Source organism: Marmota flaviventris, chromosome 9 (assembly GCF_047511675.1).
Source record: "Marmota flaviventris isolate mMarFla1 chromosome 9, mMarFla1.hap1, whole genome shotgun sequence".
Taxonomy (NCBI): Eukaryota; Metazoa; Chordata; class Mammalia; order Rodentia; family Sciuridae; genus Marmota; species Marmota flaviventris.
The window spans coordinates 103193747-103209386 of NC_092506.1; the positions used below are offsets into that span (position 1 = coordinate 103193747).

Here is a 15640-nt window from a genome sequence, read left to right on the forward strand (position 1 = left end):
CTGCCCTCCTCCCCAGCCCCGGGTCCCTGTGGCCTGGGCCAGGCTGGGTGTTTTTCAGTATTGGTAAGCATTTACAAATAAGCAGAACAATAAAGCATTTGGACTATGTAAGTGTGTGGAAGAACGGACTGTGTGGGGCATGGGGCTGGGGTACATGGGAGGCGGGGCGGTGTCTTTACCCTGCAGGATTAACACCCCATCAAGGGTTCCAGAAGGGCCCTAGCCCCACCACCTGGCCTCCAGGCCACTGCCCTGCCCCCTGCACTGTGAACAGAGCAGGCTGGGAGATGGGGCAGAGGAGGCAGGGGAGGAGCTGGAGCCAGAGGAGGAAGTGCAGCAGGCAGGGGCAGTGGTGAGGCCACCCTGCTAGTCCCTGGTCACCATGGCAGGAAGCTGAGCAGGAGGTGGAACAGAAGGGCAGCCACCAGGCAGGGGGGCACCTGAGGAGTCATCTGGGTCCCCGAGGTCAGCCGGTCACCATAGCGGTCCAGGAGCATCAGGGCCATTCCATTGGTCCAGCCAAACCCCTCCTGGAGACAGGCAAGGCCTGTGGGGCCAGATCTCGGGGGAGCCCAAGCCTCTGTTTTGAGGGTGTGGGATTCCCTACCCCAGGAGCTCTGTCCCGCCCATCCCCAGGGGTACCAAGGAGCACCAGTCAGGTCCTCCCTGTGGGCCCCCAGACAGGGCACACTGGGGCCCAGAGGGTCAAGTCGGTTCTTGTGGACAGTGGAGCCCAGGAGTTGTAAGGTGTTGGCCAGCTCAGCCCTGGCCTGCTCACCTGAACTTCATACTCCCCTCCTCCACCTGGCTGTCCACCATTGCTGATGTCATACTGGGGACAAGAGGGCAAGCTGTAGGTCAGGAGCTGTCCCCAAGCCACCACTCCAGCCCCAGGCAACCAGCCTTGGAGCCCTTGGGAGATGCTCTGGCCTGAAGCTCTGGCCCCTGCAGTGCCTGGCAGTGGCCACTGGGCGCCGCCACTGTCCTGGCTGCACAGTCCAGGGTCTGCCAAGCCTGACTCTTCCCCACTTCACCTGGGGAAGGAAAGTGAGGGACAAAGAACACCCCCTGCCAGCTCACCTTCTCGTACATGGCTGACTTTTGGGAGTAGACATCAAAGTTGGTTCGGATCCAATTCTGGGCCAGCTGGAAAGCCACTTCCTGGGTCCGAGGCGAAGAGGACTTGGCCAAGCCTAGACCCCACCCCAAGCAGAACCTGAATCCCCAGAGCCCCCATCCCTGGCACAACAGACTGGGCCTTACTGTCCCCACGGAGGGAATGAAGCCTGGCTGGGTCCTGAGACCTCTTGAGCGGGGCCAGAGTGGCCTCTTGAACCAGAGGCCACCCTGTACTCAACCCTGGGCCCAGGTTTGGAGGGAGAGGAGGGCTGATTATACTGGACAGGGGGGAGGATGTGTTAGCTGCGGGGCAGAGAGAACAGAGAAAGGACCAGGGGTCCCACATCCTTAAGTCACCTCCCCAGTCCCGGAGCAACTGGAGTCCACCTTGGCACAGATCCCCTTCCCACCTGCCTACCTCTGATGACCAGATCCTGCAGGGGGGCCCAGGCATTGGGGAAATCCCACTGCTGGCCTGTGTTCCGGAGAGAGGTTGGAATCCCATGCTGGTAGGTCAGGACCTGGCTGTCCTAGAAGGTTCCAGACATTGCTGGGACTGTGGGTGGAGCCTGGGCAGGGAGCCAGGATGCTGGGCCCTCAGGGAGCAGAGGGGCCCTTCCTCCCCTCCTCTTCTTGGCTCACAGCTGTCCCCTGGTGGCCTGAGTGGGACCCGCAGGCAGGACAGGCACAGACAGCAGTGGGTAGGTGGCTGGCCTGCCAGGTCCCTGCTCAGTGAGTAGAGGGCAGTCCTGTCTCCAGGGGCTCAGAGCAGCCAGCTGTCCCTCACCTCCAGGTATTTCAGAGCCTTGTCCACGGTGGCAGGGTCAGAGAAGCAGCCGGCCCAGAGCGGGGCGAGGTTGGAAGGGTAAAACTCCAGGTTCTTGCCCTTCTCTGTGTCGTAGTCGAACCAGGCGCCTTTCTGCTCATCCCACAGGAGGGCATTGAGGGCGGCCAAGCGCTGGGCCCGCAAGTTTCTGTACCTTTCAGCCTGGGAGTCGTTCCCTGGTGGTGGCATTGCATTTGGACTGAACAAGCAGAGACCTGCCCTTGTTGACTCTCCTTTAATCTGCATTATTGTGCTCCTCCCCAGGGGCTGAGCCATCCTGGTCAAGAGGCCATGCCTCTCCAGAGCCCACCACTTTTCAAGCCTCTGAGGCATAAAATCCCTGAGCAAATGGCCCTGGACTGCTCCTTGGGCCTGCCTGGGTCTCTCTGTGTGTGTCCCCCTGGTTCTGAGAGGGCCAGGTGTAGCTTTGGAAAAAGGGAATGGGAGAATTTGGATTTGTGGACTGGGGTGTCCCCCCACAGGTCCTCGAGGCCTCACAGTAGGAAGGGGAGGGGTAGTGTGATGATGAGGGGGGCCCAGTACATTTATGCTACTGCAGAGATGACTCACTGACCTTGCCAATGATGGGGTTTGAGCAGGCAGGCCTTCCCTACCGCCAGGCCCATTAGCCAAGGCAGAAAACCAAGCTGGTCAGTCCCCTCCTCCAGGGGGGCTGTGCTCACCCAGGCTGGAGTAGAAGTTGCTCATCAGCCCCTCTGCCTGGCACAGGAAGGCATTCAGATCAACAGGCACCAATTTGCTGGTTCGGATGCTGCTGAGTGAGTCGGGATTTGGGCCTCCAACCAGCCAGCGAGAAGAGAAGTCCCAGCCAGACTCAGCCCCAGCCTTGAGCTCGGCCCACAGAGCCTCTCGGTCCCCTGGGAGGACAGAGCAGAACAAGGCAGCAGCTGACCTAGGCCTGACACCCACTGTAGGAGCCCAGCTGCCCTCCCCCCAGCCTCGTGCTGCTCACCTTCGGGCAGGGTCTCTGCCAGCTCAGCGTCTTTGCTATAGGACTCGGGCCTAGCAAAGAGGAGAGGTACGGACTAGCACTAGGAGGTGCTCGGCCCCTCTGCTCAAGCAGGAGACTGAGCTATTTCCACTCAGCTGCCCTTGGGCCCCACAGCCCTAGGTGGCTCAGGGCTCTCAGCTTCCCCATCTGAGAGGCCAGGCTAAATGGCAGCTCCTCCAATCCTGGGTCTGTGATGCTCAAACCAGAGTGAATGGAAAAGAAAACTGTGTGTGTGTGTGTGGCAGGGCGCAGCTCCCTACCTGGGTCCCCCAAAAGGGACATAATAGCGATTCAGGTTATAGCTCTTTTCCCCTGAGTACACAGAGATGGTCCTATTCACTGTCCAGAAGTGCAGTTCCAAGGCGAGGGTCTCGATGTTCTCCCTGCAGTGCAGGCAGCGGAGCCTCAGCCCAAGCACAGGGTGGCCCCCCTCCTGGGAGGTTTCCAGTAAGGGTAGTCCTGCAGGGCAGCACAAGGTGGGGGGGACCCACCGTAGGAAAGTGATGTCGTTGGTATGAGCCACGTAGCGATCCATCATGAGGGTCAGGAGCGGGGGTTGACTCCGTTGCAAATAGTACACGCGCCCGCCATTGGGGATGTGCCCATAGCTGCCAAAAAAAGGGGGGGCCTGGTGAAATGGCCAAGGCGGATCCAGCTGCAAGCCTGCTTTGCCCAGTCCCATCTGAAGGAGCCTGCTTACGTTTTCACCAGGTCCAGGAAGTTCTGCAGCATGCCTTTCACAGTCTCTGTCATCTCAGAGAGGAGCAGACCCTCCATTACCCAGTAGGAGTCCCTGGGAAAGGGGGCAGTCAGGCGTCAGCCCTCGTGCCCTGAACAGCCAGGCCAGTCGGGTACTATCCCTGTGTCCCCCACCACTGCCAACCCCTGAGGATTCTCACCAGTAGTAGAACTCAACGAAGCGCCCGCCAGGCACAATGAAGGGGTGTTTTGAGTAGATCAAAGAGAATCGTTCAGGTTGGCTGAGAACCTCTGGCTTTATCTGGAGTCAGGAGAGAGGGTACAGGGGAGCCTACCTGCCACACAAGGGTGGAGGCTATGGTGATGGGGGCAGAGGCCCTGGTGCCATGGCTGAGGAGCCAGGATCTGTCTCTGCTGCTGCATGGCCATGAGGAGCCTTCGGATCCTCATTCTTCCACAGCCTTCAGGGTCCTGGCTCAACCTATCGGTGTGTGGAAGCCTTGACCACTCAGCTTGGCACCTGGCAGGTGACCACCAGGCAGCAACCTGGGGGCCTAAGCAGGAGAGGGGGTGCTGGCCCTCATTTCCCTTCCACTCCCACCTCTCTGTGGCTACCACCAATCCAAGTCAGGCCCCATGGGCAAGCCTCCCACCCCCAGCTCTGGCAGGTGGGAACAAAATCTCAAATGCTTCCCCAGCTGTGGTGAATGCCTTTCCCCAGGAATCAGGCCGAGGGACAGCAAGGGCAGGAGCAGTGTGGGGCTTGCACAGGGCTCAGCAGCTCCTTTCTCTGCCCATTTGTCCAAGTTCTAGTGTGCATGGTATCAGTGGAAGCTCAGCCTGCCTCAGTCATTTTGAGGGACTAGCAGAACGGGGCACAGGTGGGTCCCTGTGAGGAAGAAGGTGGCCAAGCTGTCGAGGGTGATTTGAGCAGCTCTCAATGCCAGCAAACAGGCCACTGGAGAGCGCTCAGGTGGTCCTGGGAGACCACTCACGGGGATCCTCCAGGTGGACAAACTACGGACCTCTCTGAGCCTCAAATAATTGGGAGAAAGTTCCTTGGGACTGTGCTGAGGGAGGGCTCCCCACACACAGCAGCAGCAGTTACTGTCCCGAGGCAGAGGTCTGGTCCAGGAGCCCAACAACCATCCATCTCCCACTCCCAGAGCTGTGGGCCAGACCCTTGGGCATCCCCAGGACAGTGTTACCTGCTTCCCCAGCTTCTTCCAGATCTGGTTCAGCTGCTGCGCCCAGACACGAAGCTTGGCATCCGAGATCTTCTGCAGGAAGTGGGGACTGGAAGAGTGCCGGCCCCACAGGGTTCAGGGAGGCCGTCCTGACAGAAGGGTCCTTTCCCATCCCCTGTCCAGAGTCATACCTCTCTTTCCAGTCCCCGGGGGTCCAAGGCTGCAGCTCCTTCCCCACAGCCTGAAAGTGTTGCTGTATGAACTCCTGCAGCTGCTGCCTGGGGATGCTGTGGTTGTGGGCCTCAGCCAGCTCGCTGAACCTCTGCAGGACTTGGTCTGGAGACCACCAGCAGGGAGGGCTCAGCAGGCTGCCTCTCCACCTGCTCTCTCCCTTGCCTTTTTTTTTTTTTTTTTTTTTGTACCAGGAATTGAATCCACTGAGTCACATTTTAATATTTTATTTAGAGACAGGGTCTTGCTGAGTTCCTTAGGGCCTTGCTAGGTTGCTGAGGCTGACTTTGAACCTGTGATCCTCCTGCCTCAGCCTCCCAAGTCACTGGGATTACAGGCATGCACCACTGCGCCGTGCTCTCCCCTGCTTTCTTTGGGTAGGAGGTGGCCTCACCTGGAGCTGTGGAGAGCGACATGTCCACAAACTGCTTGTCGTCTGGAAAGAGCTTGGCCATCTGAACTTGGTGCAGGAGTTCCCCATGGCAGTAAATCTGGCTGCAGCGACATTCATGGGTGAAAAGGGTCAGAGAGAGGCTAGAGCCTGAACAGGCTGTTCAGGGAGTGTTCCCTGGGACTGGACAAGGACCGTGCATGTTGGTGTGTGTTTGTTGTGGTGGCAGTTTGTGGGAGGTGGTGACGGACATGGCTGGGCGAACAAGCAGGGTCTTCGTATAGTGAAGGAAGTGCGCAGTGGCCAGGCCCCGGCTGGTAGTTATTTGGACCCAGTGCAGGGCAGCTGGTGAAGAAAGAAGCCGAGTGCTTCAGTCAGTGATGAATTAGCCCTGGAGGGCTGGCGTGGACCAACTCTCTGCACAACAGCCTCGTGTGGATCAACCAGGACCAGGAAGTGTTATAACAAAAGCCTGTGAGTTGCACCCGGTGGAAACTTGAGATTTCAGACCAGAAAATTTCCAGATGTGGTGTACAATGGGTGCCATGTAAAAGAGTGACTAGTTTGCTCTTGGATGCTCACTGAAACTGCTTCATGACTGCAGGATACTTATTCTGAAACCTGAAATGCCCGTAAGGTCTTGATGATGACAACGGGGTTTTCTGATGGAGAAGCGGAGCCCAGAAGAGCTCCTCATGCAATGGCAGTGGTGCTCAGGGATGAGCTTCGTGCCGCAGGAAGGAGGCCAGGAGGGGCCGCTGTACCGGAGCAGGCAGCTTCTCCTCCCCCATAGCCAACTTTGGCAGGCCCTGAGGGGTTGATGGATCCTATGGCCACCTGGGAGCTCTCTATTGACCAACAAAAAGCTGGTGGATTTCGGGGTTTGTTTAAGAGGCCACTCACTCTAACAGAGGATCTCTGAAGAAGGTAAGAACAAATCAGCCCAGTGTCTGAATTGCGTGCTGCTGTCCTGCAGTGAAGGCAAAGCTGGATGATGAAACCCCCTCTGTTTGGGTTTTTACTGACTCACAGGCAGTGGCCAATGGCCTGGTAGATGGGCAGTGAGAAACTGAACTATTAGAGATGTCCTCTCTACGGGGCAGAACCCAATGGGAGTCATTATAGAAATTTAAGAGGGGGTGCTAAAGTGACAGAGCACACCTGTGTATAGATGCAAATGCTCAGAATTCTATTAAATGCTATCTTGGAACAGAAGATCCTGCAGCTCTGTGGACTGCTGGGCGACTTTCCTTCAGATCAAGAAACACAATGTAAAGCCGGTGTGGTGGCGCACGTCTGGAATTCCAGCAGCTCAGGAAGCTGAGACAGGAGGATACCAGTTCAAGGCCAGCCTCAGCAACTTAGCTAGGCCCTAGGCAACTTTGAGGCCCTGTCTCAAAAACTAAAAAAGGCTGGGGACATAGCTCAGTGGTAAAATGTCCCTAGGTTCGATACCCAGTATATTTAAAAAAAAAAAAAAAACTGATGGGTAATGGAGAGGAGAAATGTAGCTGTAGGTGAATAAATAAATAAATGAGTTGTGCAGTGAAGGAAACCTAACATCACGTTGGCGCCTGAGAGGGACTTGGAACAAGAGAATAACACCGTCTCTTAGCATGGGCATACCAGATGCCTGCGGGCGGGAAGCCACGCATTTGCCAGGAGTCCTCCTGCTTTGGGAACCCAAGTGGCACTGCTCTGAAACATGCTGGTCATATGATAAGCTGATGAGCTGGACCAATTGCTGAGGACTGGATGTCACTTGAGGAATGTGCCAGTCTTTTGACTCTTAGGTTCAGGTTACATTTACTACAAGGAGAGCAGAGCATTTGGGAAAGAATTTCCGGAAACTTCTCCCTACTGGCCCTTTGAAGTGGGTGGTTTACCGTGTGGCAGACAAATCACTGTAACTGTAAACCTTGATAATCAAGTGCTTAGAAAGTTCCTGGTTACGGTGGACAAAATATAGCAGCGGCAGCAGCAGCACACTTGAGCCGCCACTGCATGCTATATGCACAGAGGCCAGCCACCTTTGTTTTTGGAGACAGATGATTACCCAACAGAATAGAGGAAGATGGGTTTCTAAGGGGATCAAAGCGAGGCAGCACCTGGCCGTCCAACTGCTCCCGAGGAACATCCCCATCCAGCATACTCAGTTTCACCTCAGTACCATGACCAACTGTGCCTCTCACTCTTCAGTGGGGAACCCAGCGCTCAGGCCCTCCACACTCAAAGGCAATGACAGGACGGATTGAACACCACTGGCCAGGAGACAGAGGGGGCTTTGGGGCGAGACAGGTTCCCCTACTGTGGAACAAGATGAATATGCTTTTAATGAGGAGCAGCACTCAGAGGAAAAAGGATTTATTAACTAGATCAAGCAGGTTGTGTTCTCTCCCAGGAGGGGATCAAGCCGTAGGAGTCAGCCTGGAATAATGACCAACGAGGACGCTCTAGTGAAGAGTCAGGCCAAGTGCTAATCATGCTGGATTATGACTGGACCCAGCGTGGGCAAGGGCCAGTGCATTGCCCCAGCAGGGCCTCTTCATTAGTGAACACAGACTTAAGACCAAAGCAACCACGGCAACACCCCCCATTCCAGCTGCTGAGGCTCCAAGGCCTTAGTTCTGGGGATCTTAGGGGCATTCATACTTGTGGGGGTTCTCTGGGGGCACCTGCAACGTGCACTGATGCACTATTTCTGTCCTTACTTACCCTGCAGGCCAGTTAGCAAGAAGAGGACTATTCTGAATACCACCATGTCCTCCCTGTAGGAGGGGGGTCCTGTACTATTGGTGCACACAGTGAAACCAGTCTCAGTGCAAGCCTGCGAACTAAGGCAGGGTAACTGGCCTTGTCCCCAACCAACCTGGAACCCTGAAAATTATCAAGTCATGCCACCTGCACTGATGTCTATTCATAATGCCTATTCTTCTACTGGGAAGGCTTTATAGAAAACATCTCTGTAATTTTTACAGGCACATCTATAAGGAAACAGAATTGTTCTGTGACCATGCTATGATATGGCATAATGCTGGCATTGTTGGTAAGAGTTAACTACCTTATATAAACAAATCATATGATAGTACTGAGAGTGACGACTGAACATATTAGGAGACTGAGTCAGAGCTTCCTGAGGATCTAATACCAATAGAAAGTGACCGGCCTGAAGAGGAATTTTTGTTTGTTCCTTTTTTTGGTACTGAGCATTGAACACAGGTGTGCTTTTCCAGTGAGCCACATCCTGGCCCTTTTTTAATTTTTTTTTATTTTGAGGCAGAGTCTCACTAAATTGCTGAGGCTGGACTCGAACTTGCCATCCTCCTGCCTCTGGGATGACATGCATGTGCCACCACACCTGCTGCTAATTTCTATACTAAGCAGTTCTGATGCAGACCAAGTACTCCCCACCCCCACCATAATTAAGTGTCTCCAGAAACCCCCCACCATATTTGTAACATACAACCTTCTCTTAGTCAACAAGATCTTTACAAAGAATGTCAGCAGGATTTCTGCAAAGAACTCAGTGTGATTTGAAGCTTCCTCTATCTTGTAAAGGCCAAGTTTCTCTCTCTTGTAAAAGCAAGGTCTGCCACCAAGCTTGTTGTTGTGCTAAAGATATTATCTGTTTTCCATGGTGAAAACTTGAAAAACCTCTGTCTAGCCTAAAACATGGGACAAGGAATAACTGTCATGTACCCACCCACTGTGTAATAACCACCTCGCTGAGTATTAATCTAAGAGAATTTCCAGACTTGAGGTCCAGAGAATTTTGGGTATTAGCCCCTCTGGACCACTGCAGTTTAAATAAAACTGCTTCCTGAAAATTCCTCAGGTGTCCAGCCTCATATGTCCTATATCAGTTCTGTACAGTTTTTTTTTTTTTTTTTTGCGGGGGTGGGTACTGGGGATTGAACTCAGGGACACTGAACCACTGAGCTACATCCCCAGCCCCCCACCATTTTTGTATTTTATTTAGAGACAGAGTCTCACTGAGTCACTGAGTTGCTTAGCACCTTGCTTTTGCTGAGGCTGTCTTTGAACTTGCAATCCTCCTGCCTCAGTCTCCCGAGCTGCTGGGATTACAGGTGTGCACACCACTCGTGGCTAGATCTGCACAAGTTTATCATAAGATGCAAATAGGTCACATTAGTAGTTTCTTTAAATCTATCCCTAGCCATCATTACTTTCTTCTCATATCAGGCACAGACTGACTGATATTATTGCTGTATCTATCACTTAATTCTATACTAAATACCCAGCAAATACAATGGTTTTGTCATAAGAGAGCAGAGGTCAGAGGAATGTTGGTATATGCAATTCAATTGTGATGCTGAGTGGACTGCACAGGTTTCAGGGCACAGCTTAATAAAACCATACTCACTTCAGATGCCAGCTGCATGTTTGGGGGTCCCCAGACTACTTGTACTTCAGACAACTCATTGCAAATCTGGGGGTTCCCATAATCCCTTACATTTGGTAATCTGCTAAAGTGGCTCATGGAACTCTGGGAGATGCTATTCTTCTTTTTTTAAAATTTTTTAAAATTGTTGATAGATCTTTATTTTTACTTATTTATATGTGGTGCTGAGAATTGAACCCAGTGCCTCACACATGCCAGGCAAGTGCATTACCGCTGAGCCACAGCCACAGCCCCAGCCCTGGGAGGTGCTATTCTTACAATTCTAGTTTTATACAAATCAGCACAGTATACAAACTATACTTAAAATTATAGTTTTGTTAGGAGACAGAGAGATGAGGATGATGGGAACACAGGGTAAGAGAATAATTCTATAAAATAGGCCAACTGTGTTGACCCCACAGGCTTTCTTTACCAAAAAGCAATTTACCTGCAGCCCTCCCTGGCCTAAGTGGACAGACTATGTGTCACATTCCTCAGCAAACTCCCTGTTATCTGCAAGGAAATGGAGGCAGGAAATAACATCGATAAGAAGAACCCAAGTTACTTTGAAGGGAGAGACATTTGTGACCTTTTCATAGAACAGATCCCAGAAGATAAGGATAATTCTTCCTAACCATAAAAACCTATAAAGATGATTAAGAATCCAATATAGGGCTGGGGATGTGGCTCAAGTGGTAGCATGCTCGCCTGGCATGCGTGTGGCCCGGGTTCGATCCTCAGCACCACATACAAACAAAGATGTTGTGTCCGCCGAAAACTAAAAAATAAATATTAAAAAATTCTCTCTCTCTCTCTCTCTCCCTCTCTTAAAAAAAAAAAAATCCAATATAACCAGTCACCATGGGCCAAGGTGACATAGAGTTGTCATGGTCATGGGGACTAGAAAGTCTGTCAATCTGTTGTCAGTCAAAAGTCAAGAGGTGGACCTGGGTGGAATTCTCCGGGATCCCCAATAAAACTGGAGTGCAGGAGAGGCACACTGTCCTCCTCTATGAAAGGATCCACTCTCTCCCCTGAAAGTGTCCCCTTTCCCTTTTCGTGTCCCTTCAATAAACTCATCACTCTGAGTGACATGTTTGAAATCTTTCTGACTCAATTACAAGAATTGGGGTTTGAGAGGGGCCTTTGCGCCCGCCTCAGTTCCTTGAAAAGCCCCAGCTCCACAACAGCGTTATCATAATAATGAAATGAAGAAACACAAGGGAGATGTAGAAGGGGGAGGCGGCCAGGCAGGATGGTGAATGAGGAAGTCAGAGCGCCTCCAGACCAAGGGAGCATGGAGAAGGTCCGCCAAGGAGGTCAACTTCCCGGTTGACGCAAGTGCTCACGGACACGGGCGAGAAATAGTCAGACACAATTAGATAGATGCTTGTGAGCTGGTGCTCCTTTAGTGTGTCCAACAGACAAACTAAGACAGACCCAAGGACACAGGGAACACCAACAGAGAGGAGAGCATGGGCAGGGGAGAAGAAAAGCAAAGGAGGGATTCCAGAGACATAAAAAGAACCATCCAGAACTTCTCTAGCCGACTCCCAGCTCCAGGCCCCTTCCTGAAGTCTGTTGCTGTGGCTTGGAACACATCTCTGTTCAACTGCTATCTCTGTCCCAGTCATTAATTCTTTGCTGATTGGAAACAATGAACCTAAGACCCCTGGACGGTAACAGTAACACACAGGGGGGTGTGGGAAGGTCCTGAGGGCGAGCTCCCGCGTCTTTTCCTTGTAAAATCAGGACACATCGCCCTCCCGCCCAGTGACGGGTTGACTTCCTTTCCAATCCTGGGTATCCAGAGCTTGGGGTTTCATTGTGTAGGCAAGACTGATTGAATCATGGACCACAACTGGAATCCATCTCCGGCCCCTGCCCCCCACCCAGAAGGAGGAGTCTGGCTGGTACCAGGTGGCTCAGAACCCACCTCCTAACCGTGTGGTCAGGCTTTCCCCAGTGGCCTGACCCCTGGCTGAGTCAATTCCTTAGCAAAAGCTATTTAGCATAAGATGGCCATGAATACCAAAGACAATCCTATCATTTGGGAAATTCCAAGAGTTTAGAGGTCACCTCCCAAGAACTGAGGTCAAAGAACAAAACTGTTAATTATACAACAGTCCACCCCCTAGTCTTTGGCCACCAAAACAGTCATACTTTTTCTCAGCATTTATGTTTGGTGTAGCATTTTTTTTTTTAACAGATAAAGAAACAGCATCAAGATGCTGCAATTAAAATTTAGAGGAACTAGCAAGGAGGAAGAGATGGGTGGTTTTACAATACATATGACCATTAATATTAGCATTATAATCTTATCAACAATGCCAATGTTTTACAATATCACCATATGGCAGAACAATAAAAGTGCAAATATGTTGGCATAACACTAGAGCCCTATTGTCCTAAATGACAGGCTATCATCATATCACAGGACAAAATGTCCTCCAGGATAAGGCCACTCAGGTGTACAGGGTTCCATTAGATCTTATCAGGTGCCAAGGCAGGCACTTGGTGTAAGTGACTAAGAGGCGATGTCATCCTTTCCTTTGAGCCTCCTTCAGAACATTAATGGAACAGGGGAATTCCCTCTTTGCACTTATCATTGATCCATCTATTCATTCCCTTCCTCTCTCAGCAGCAATCCTTCCTTCTCTCCATGGATACCCAAACATTTCCTCCTTTGGAAAGGACTTTAGGTTCCGCCATTGTGCCTGTGCAGATTGCAGTTAGCAATTCTGGTCTAGCACGTGCCTCTCCCTCAGTGCCTTCACATAGGCAGGGCTGCATCCCTACAGACCAGGTGGGCTAACTCAGCACTGCGGCTGCCTCTACGGCTGGCCCCATATTGTCAGAGGGAGTGAAGGCCTGGCCCACCCACAGGGCCCTTAGAAATTCTCACATGAAGGTTTAAAGGTTTAGTTACATTTTCTAAACTTAGGAATCATCACAGCTTCTTGCAGTTGGTACTGAGACCATTGTATCACGCAGGATAGAGAAAGGTGATGTGGCGGGGCTGGGGGTGGGGGGCTGGGGTTGTGGCTCAGTGGTAGAGCGCTCCCCTAGCATGGGGGAGGCACTGGGTTGGATCCTTAGCATCACATAAAAATAAATAAATAAAATAAAGGTATTGTGTCCAACTACAACTAAAAATATATATTAAAAATAAAAAGAAAGGTGACGTGGATACCAAGGAAAAAAGTATAGTTATGCTGTCATCTCCCCCCATGGGAAGAACTGGATCATCATACCAGCCCCCCACCTCTCTTAATTCCCCAGAAAAGCAGAGCCCTCTATCTAGCAGGGACCCTCCTGAGGCGCTCCCCCTTGTGGAGTATGGAAAGGTGTGTAAGCAGCCTTCTACGCCTTCATCTTGCTCTGTGGCAGATAAGAAATGTTTCAACTGCAGCGTCCTCTGTCCTGGTCCTCTTGCAGTACTTTGAGCATTTCCGCCTGCACTGCCACGCAAAGCCTTGTCCCTTCCTGTTAGGACACACCTGCAGCCTTCCAGGATCCCTGGCATCAGTCCAACTTGCCCCTGTGTTCAGGGCCTTCTCCCAGGGGATTCTGTACAATAGCCAGGGGCCTCAGTCTCTTTTGCTGACAGACAGAACAGCTCTTATTGGCATTTCAGGCCTTAGAGGGACGTAAAGAAATAGGTTTACGTTCCCCCCCATCTCTGCATTGCTCAGTTGTTTATTTTGGTACCCGGGACTGGACCCAGAGGCACTTATCACTATTTGCTAGAATAATATAATCCTGAGAACAGCCCTGTGGTTCAAAGAGCAGCTTGGAGGACAGACTCTGGTCAACAGGCTCCTGGACCGTGCACAGGCCATTCTCAGGCAGCTTCACCTTGTCCCAGGACTGGAGGCTTGGTGCCTGGCACAGAGCCTGCTACACAAGAAAACCTAATTCCCTCTTCCCTCTGAAGAGCTGAATCTCAGAGCTTGAGGCCTCACTCCAGCCTTCCATCCCAGCCCTCCTCCCTGCCCCCAGAAGCCTACCTCTCACAGGGTGGCGGTAGGGCCCCTTGGGACCTTAGTCCCAGCCCCAGCAAAAGCAGCAGGTGCAGCTCCCAGGTCTTCCAGGCCATGGTGGCTCTGACTGTGGCAGAGGGAGCAAGCCCCGCCACCTCCAGCTCCCTGGGCACAGCCTGGCTTCACTACCTGTCCAGGTCAGTCAAAGTCCAGGCTTTGAGGTGTGGCCACCTGAGGGGATGTGGCCTAGCTACCCCTACTGATCTCTGGCCACAGGGCTCACCCCTCTCTTTCCACTTTTTTTTGCCTTTTCTGTTCACCAGTTTCAACTGGGGCCACCTGCTCCGGCCCGTCCCTCAAAGTCATGTGGTTAGGTTTAGGGGAATGGGCCCCTGATGGCCAGGGAGATAGTTAAGGCCACACATCCATGAGCTAGATACCAGTTCCTTGTGTGGCTCCAAAACTGCTAGCCTCAGAGGGTGACCCTTTCTTCATCACTGGAAACAGAATGGCTGAAGAGTCTATCCTCAGTGTTGCATAAAGCTCAGGGACCCTCATTATTATCTACAGGAGTAATGTGGGAACCCAGGACAGCCTAGCCATTCTGGCAGGGATGGGTCAAATTGACCCAGTGGGTCTTGAAGATCACATAGGAGTTTGCCAAGGGAATGGGCAGGAGGCCATTTCTGTGTGCTGTTAAGGGAATAGTGAGAAGCTGGGCCAGCTCCACAGAACTTGGCCTTGCAGGGGAGGTTGTGAGACAAGCTGGCGGGTCGCGTTGGCACCAGTCTGTGAGAGGGCTTTGCCAAGCCAAGGAGGCAGCTGGCTGAACCGGCAGGCTTGCTTGGAAGAAGAGTGGTGGAGGATGGGCAGGCACGTTAGGAGGCTGGAGCAAGGAGGCCGCGCAGCCATGATGCAAGCAGGCCAAGCCTCAGGCTTGAAGCAACGGGGTGGGATTTGGGGGGCCCACGGGGAGGTGCCTCCTGCAGGCTGTCACCTCTGAGTTAGTGGTTGGCGTGACCTCTCCTGCAGGACACAGGCTTGTGGTCGGAGGCTGTCAGCCTCAGCACCTGAGCAGTGTGTGCCACGGTTCAAAGAACTTCGGCTAAATTTATCGGTTTTTGAGCAAAGAAGGGATTCATGAACCAGGCAGCGCTTGGAAACAGTAAGGTTCAGGGAGCTCCCCGGAGCAGCAGAGCAGTATTTACAGAGGGAAGAAGGAAGTGCCTGCAGGAATAACCCGGTTGGTTACCGCTTGGCCTTGGCTTCGTTTGGACTTGTCTGAGAAGTTTGCAGCCTGTGATTGGCTGAAAGCGCAGGTGCAGTGCTTGGCTGAGACTCGGCCACTGCTTAGGAAACTGTGCTCCCAAGGGAGCCTGCCTTCACCTACCTGTTGGAGGAGCTTTAGGACGATTTTAATTGTTCTTGTTTTGGTAAACTAATCAGTTTAAAGGGATTGGCTAAAACCTTGAACACTGACTCCACTTTCTGCCATCATCATAATGGACTTGTTTTGTCTCAGTATGAAATTCACAATTCACAAAAATCCAATTAGTTGGGCGGTTGGGCAGTGCTTTATGCTTTATGTTTTTGTTGTTCTGTGCATATGAATCATTTAGTTACAAAGGATGTCTACAGAGACGCATTTAGGACTTCTGAAGGGATACAACACACCAGGGAGATGATTATAGTGGCAATCTGGGAGAGGATGCCAATAAACTGATGTATGCTTTTTTTTTTAAGTATGGTATTTATTGAATGTTTATCATGTTTGCACCATTGTAAAGTCA

At 52.1% G+C, this 15640-nt stretch overlaps 1 protein-coding gene across 2 annotated transcripts; it reads right to left on the bottom strand.

The window, feature by feature from the left end:
* On the bottom strand, positions 1–13966 carry Treh (trehalase). Of its 2 annotated transcripts, XM_027930668.3 has the most exons (15): positions 13878–13966; positions 5469–5569; positions 5035–5179; positions 4865–4952; positions 3857–3957; positions 3658–3750; positions 3449–3565; positions 3218–3340; positions 2919–2968; positions 2629–2823; positions 1907–2121; positions 1538–1649; positions 1081–1193; positions 779–832; positions 1–530 (listed from the first exon to the last, which is right to left on the bottom strand). In XM_027930668.3, exons 1-15 carry the CDS (start codon positions 13964–13966, stop codon positions 378–380), a joined length of 1749 nt encoding a protein of 582 aa, XP_027786469.3. In that variant the 3' UTR covers positions 1–377. The 2 variants fall into 2 exon arrangements, with proteins under 2 accessions (XP_027786469.3, XP_027786470.3); XM_027930669.3 differs by lacking the exon at positions 3658–3750.
* Positions 13967–15640: the final 1674 nt, after the last annotated feature.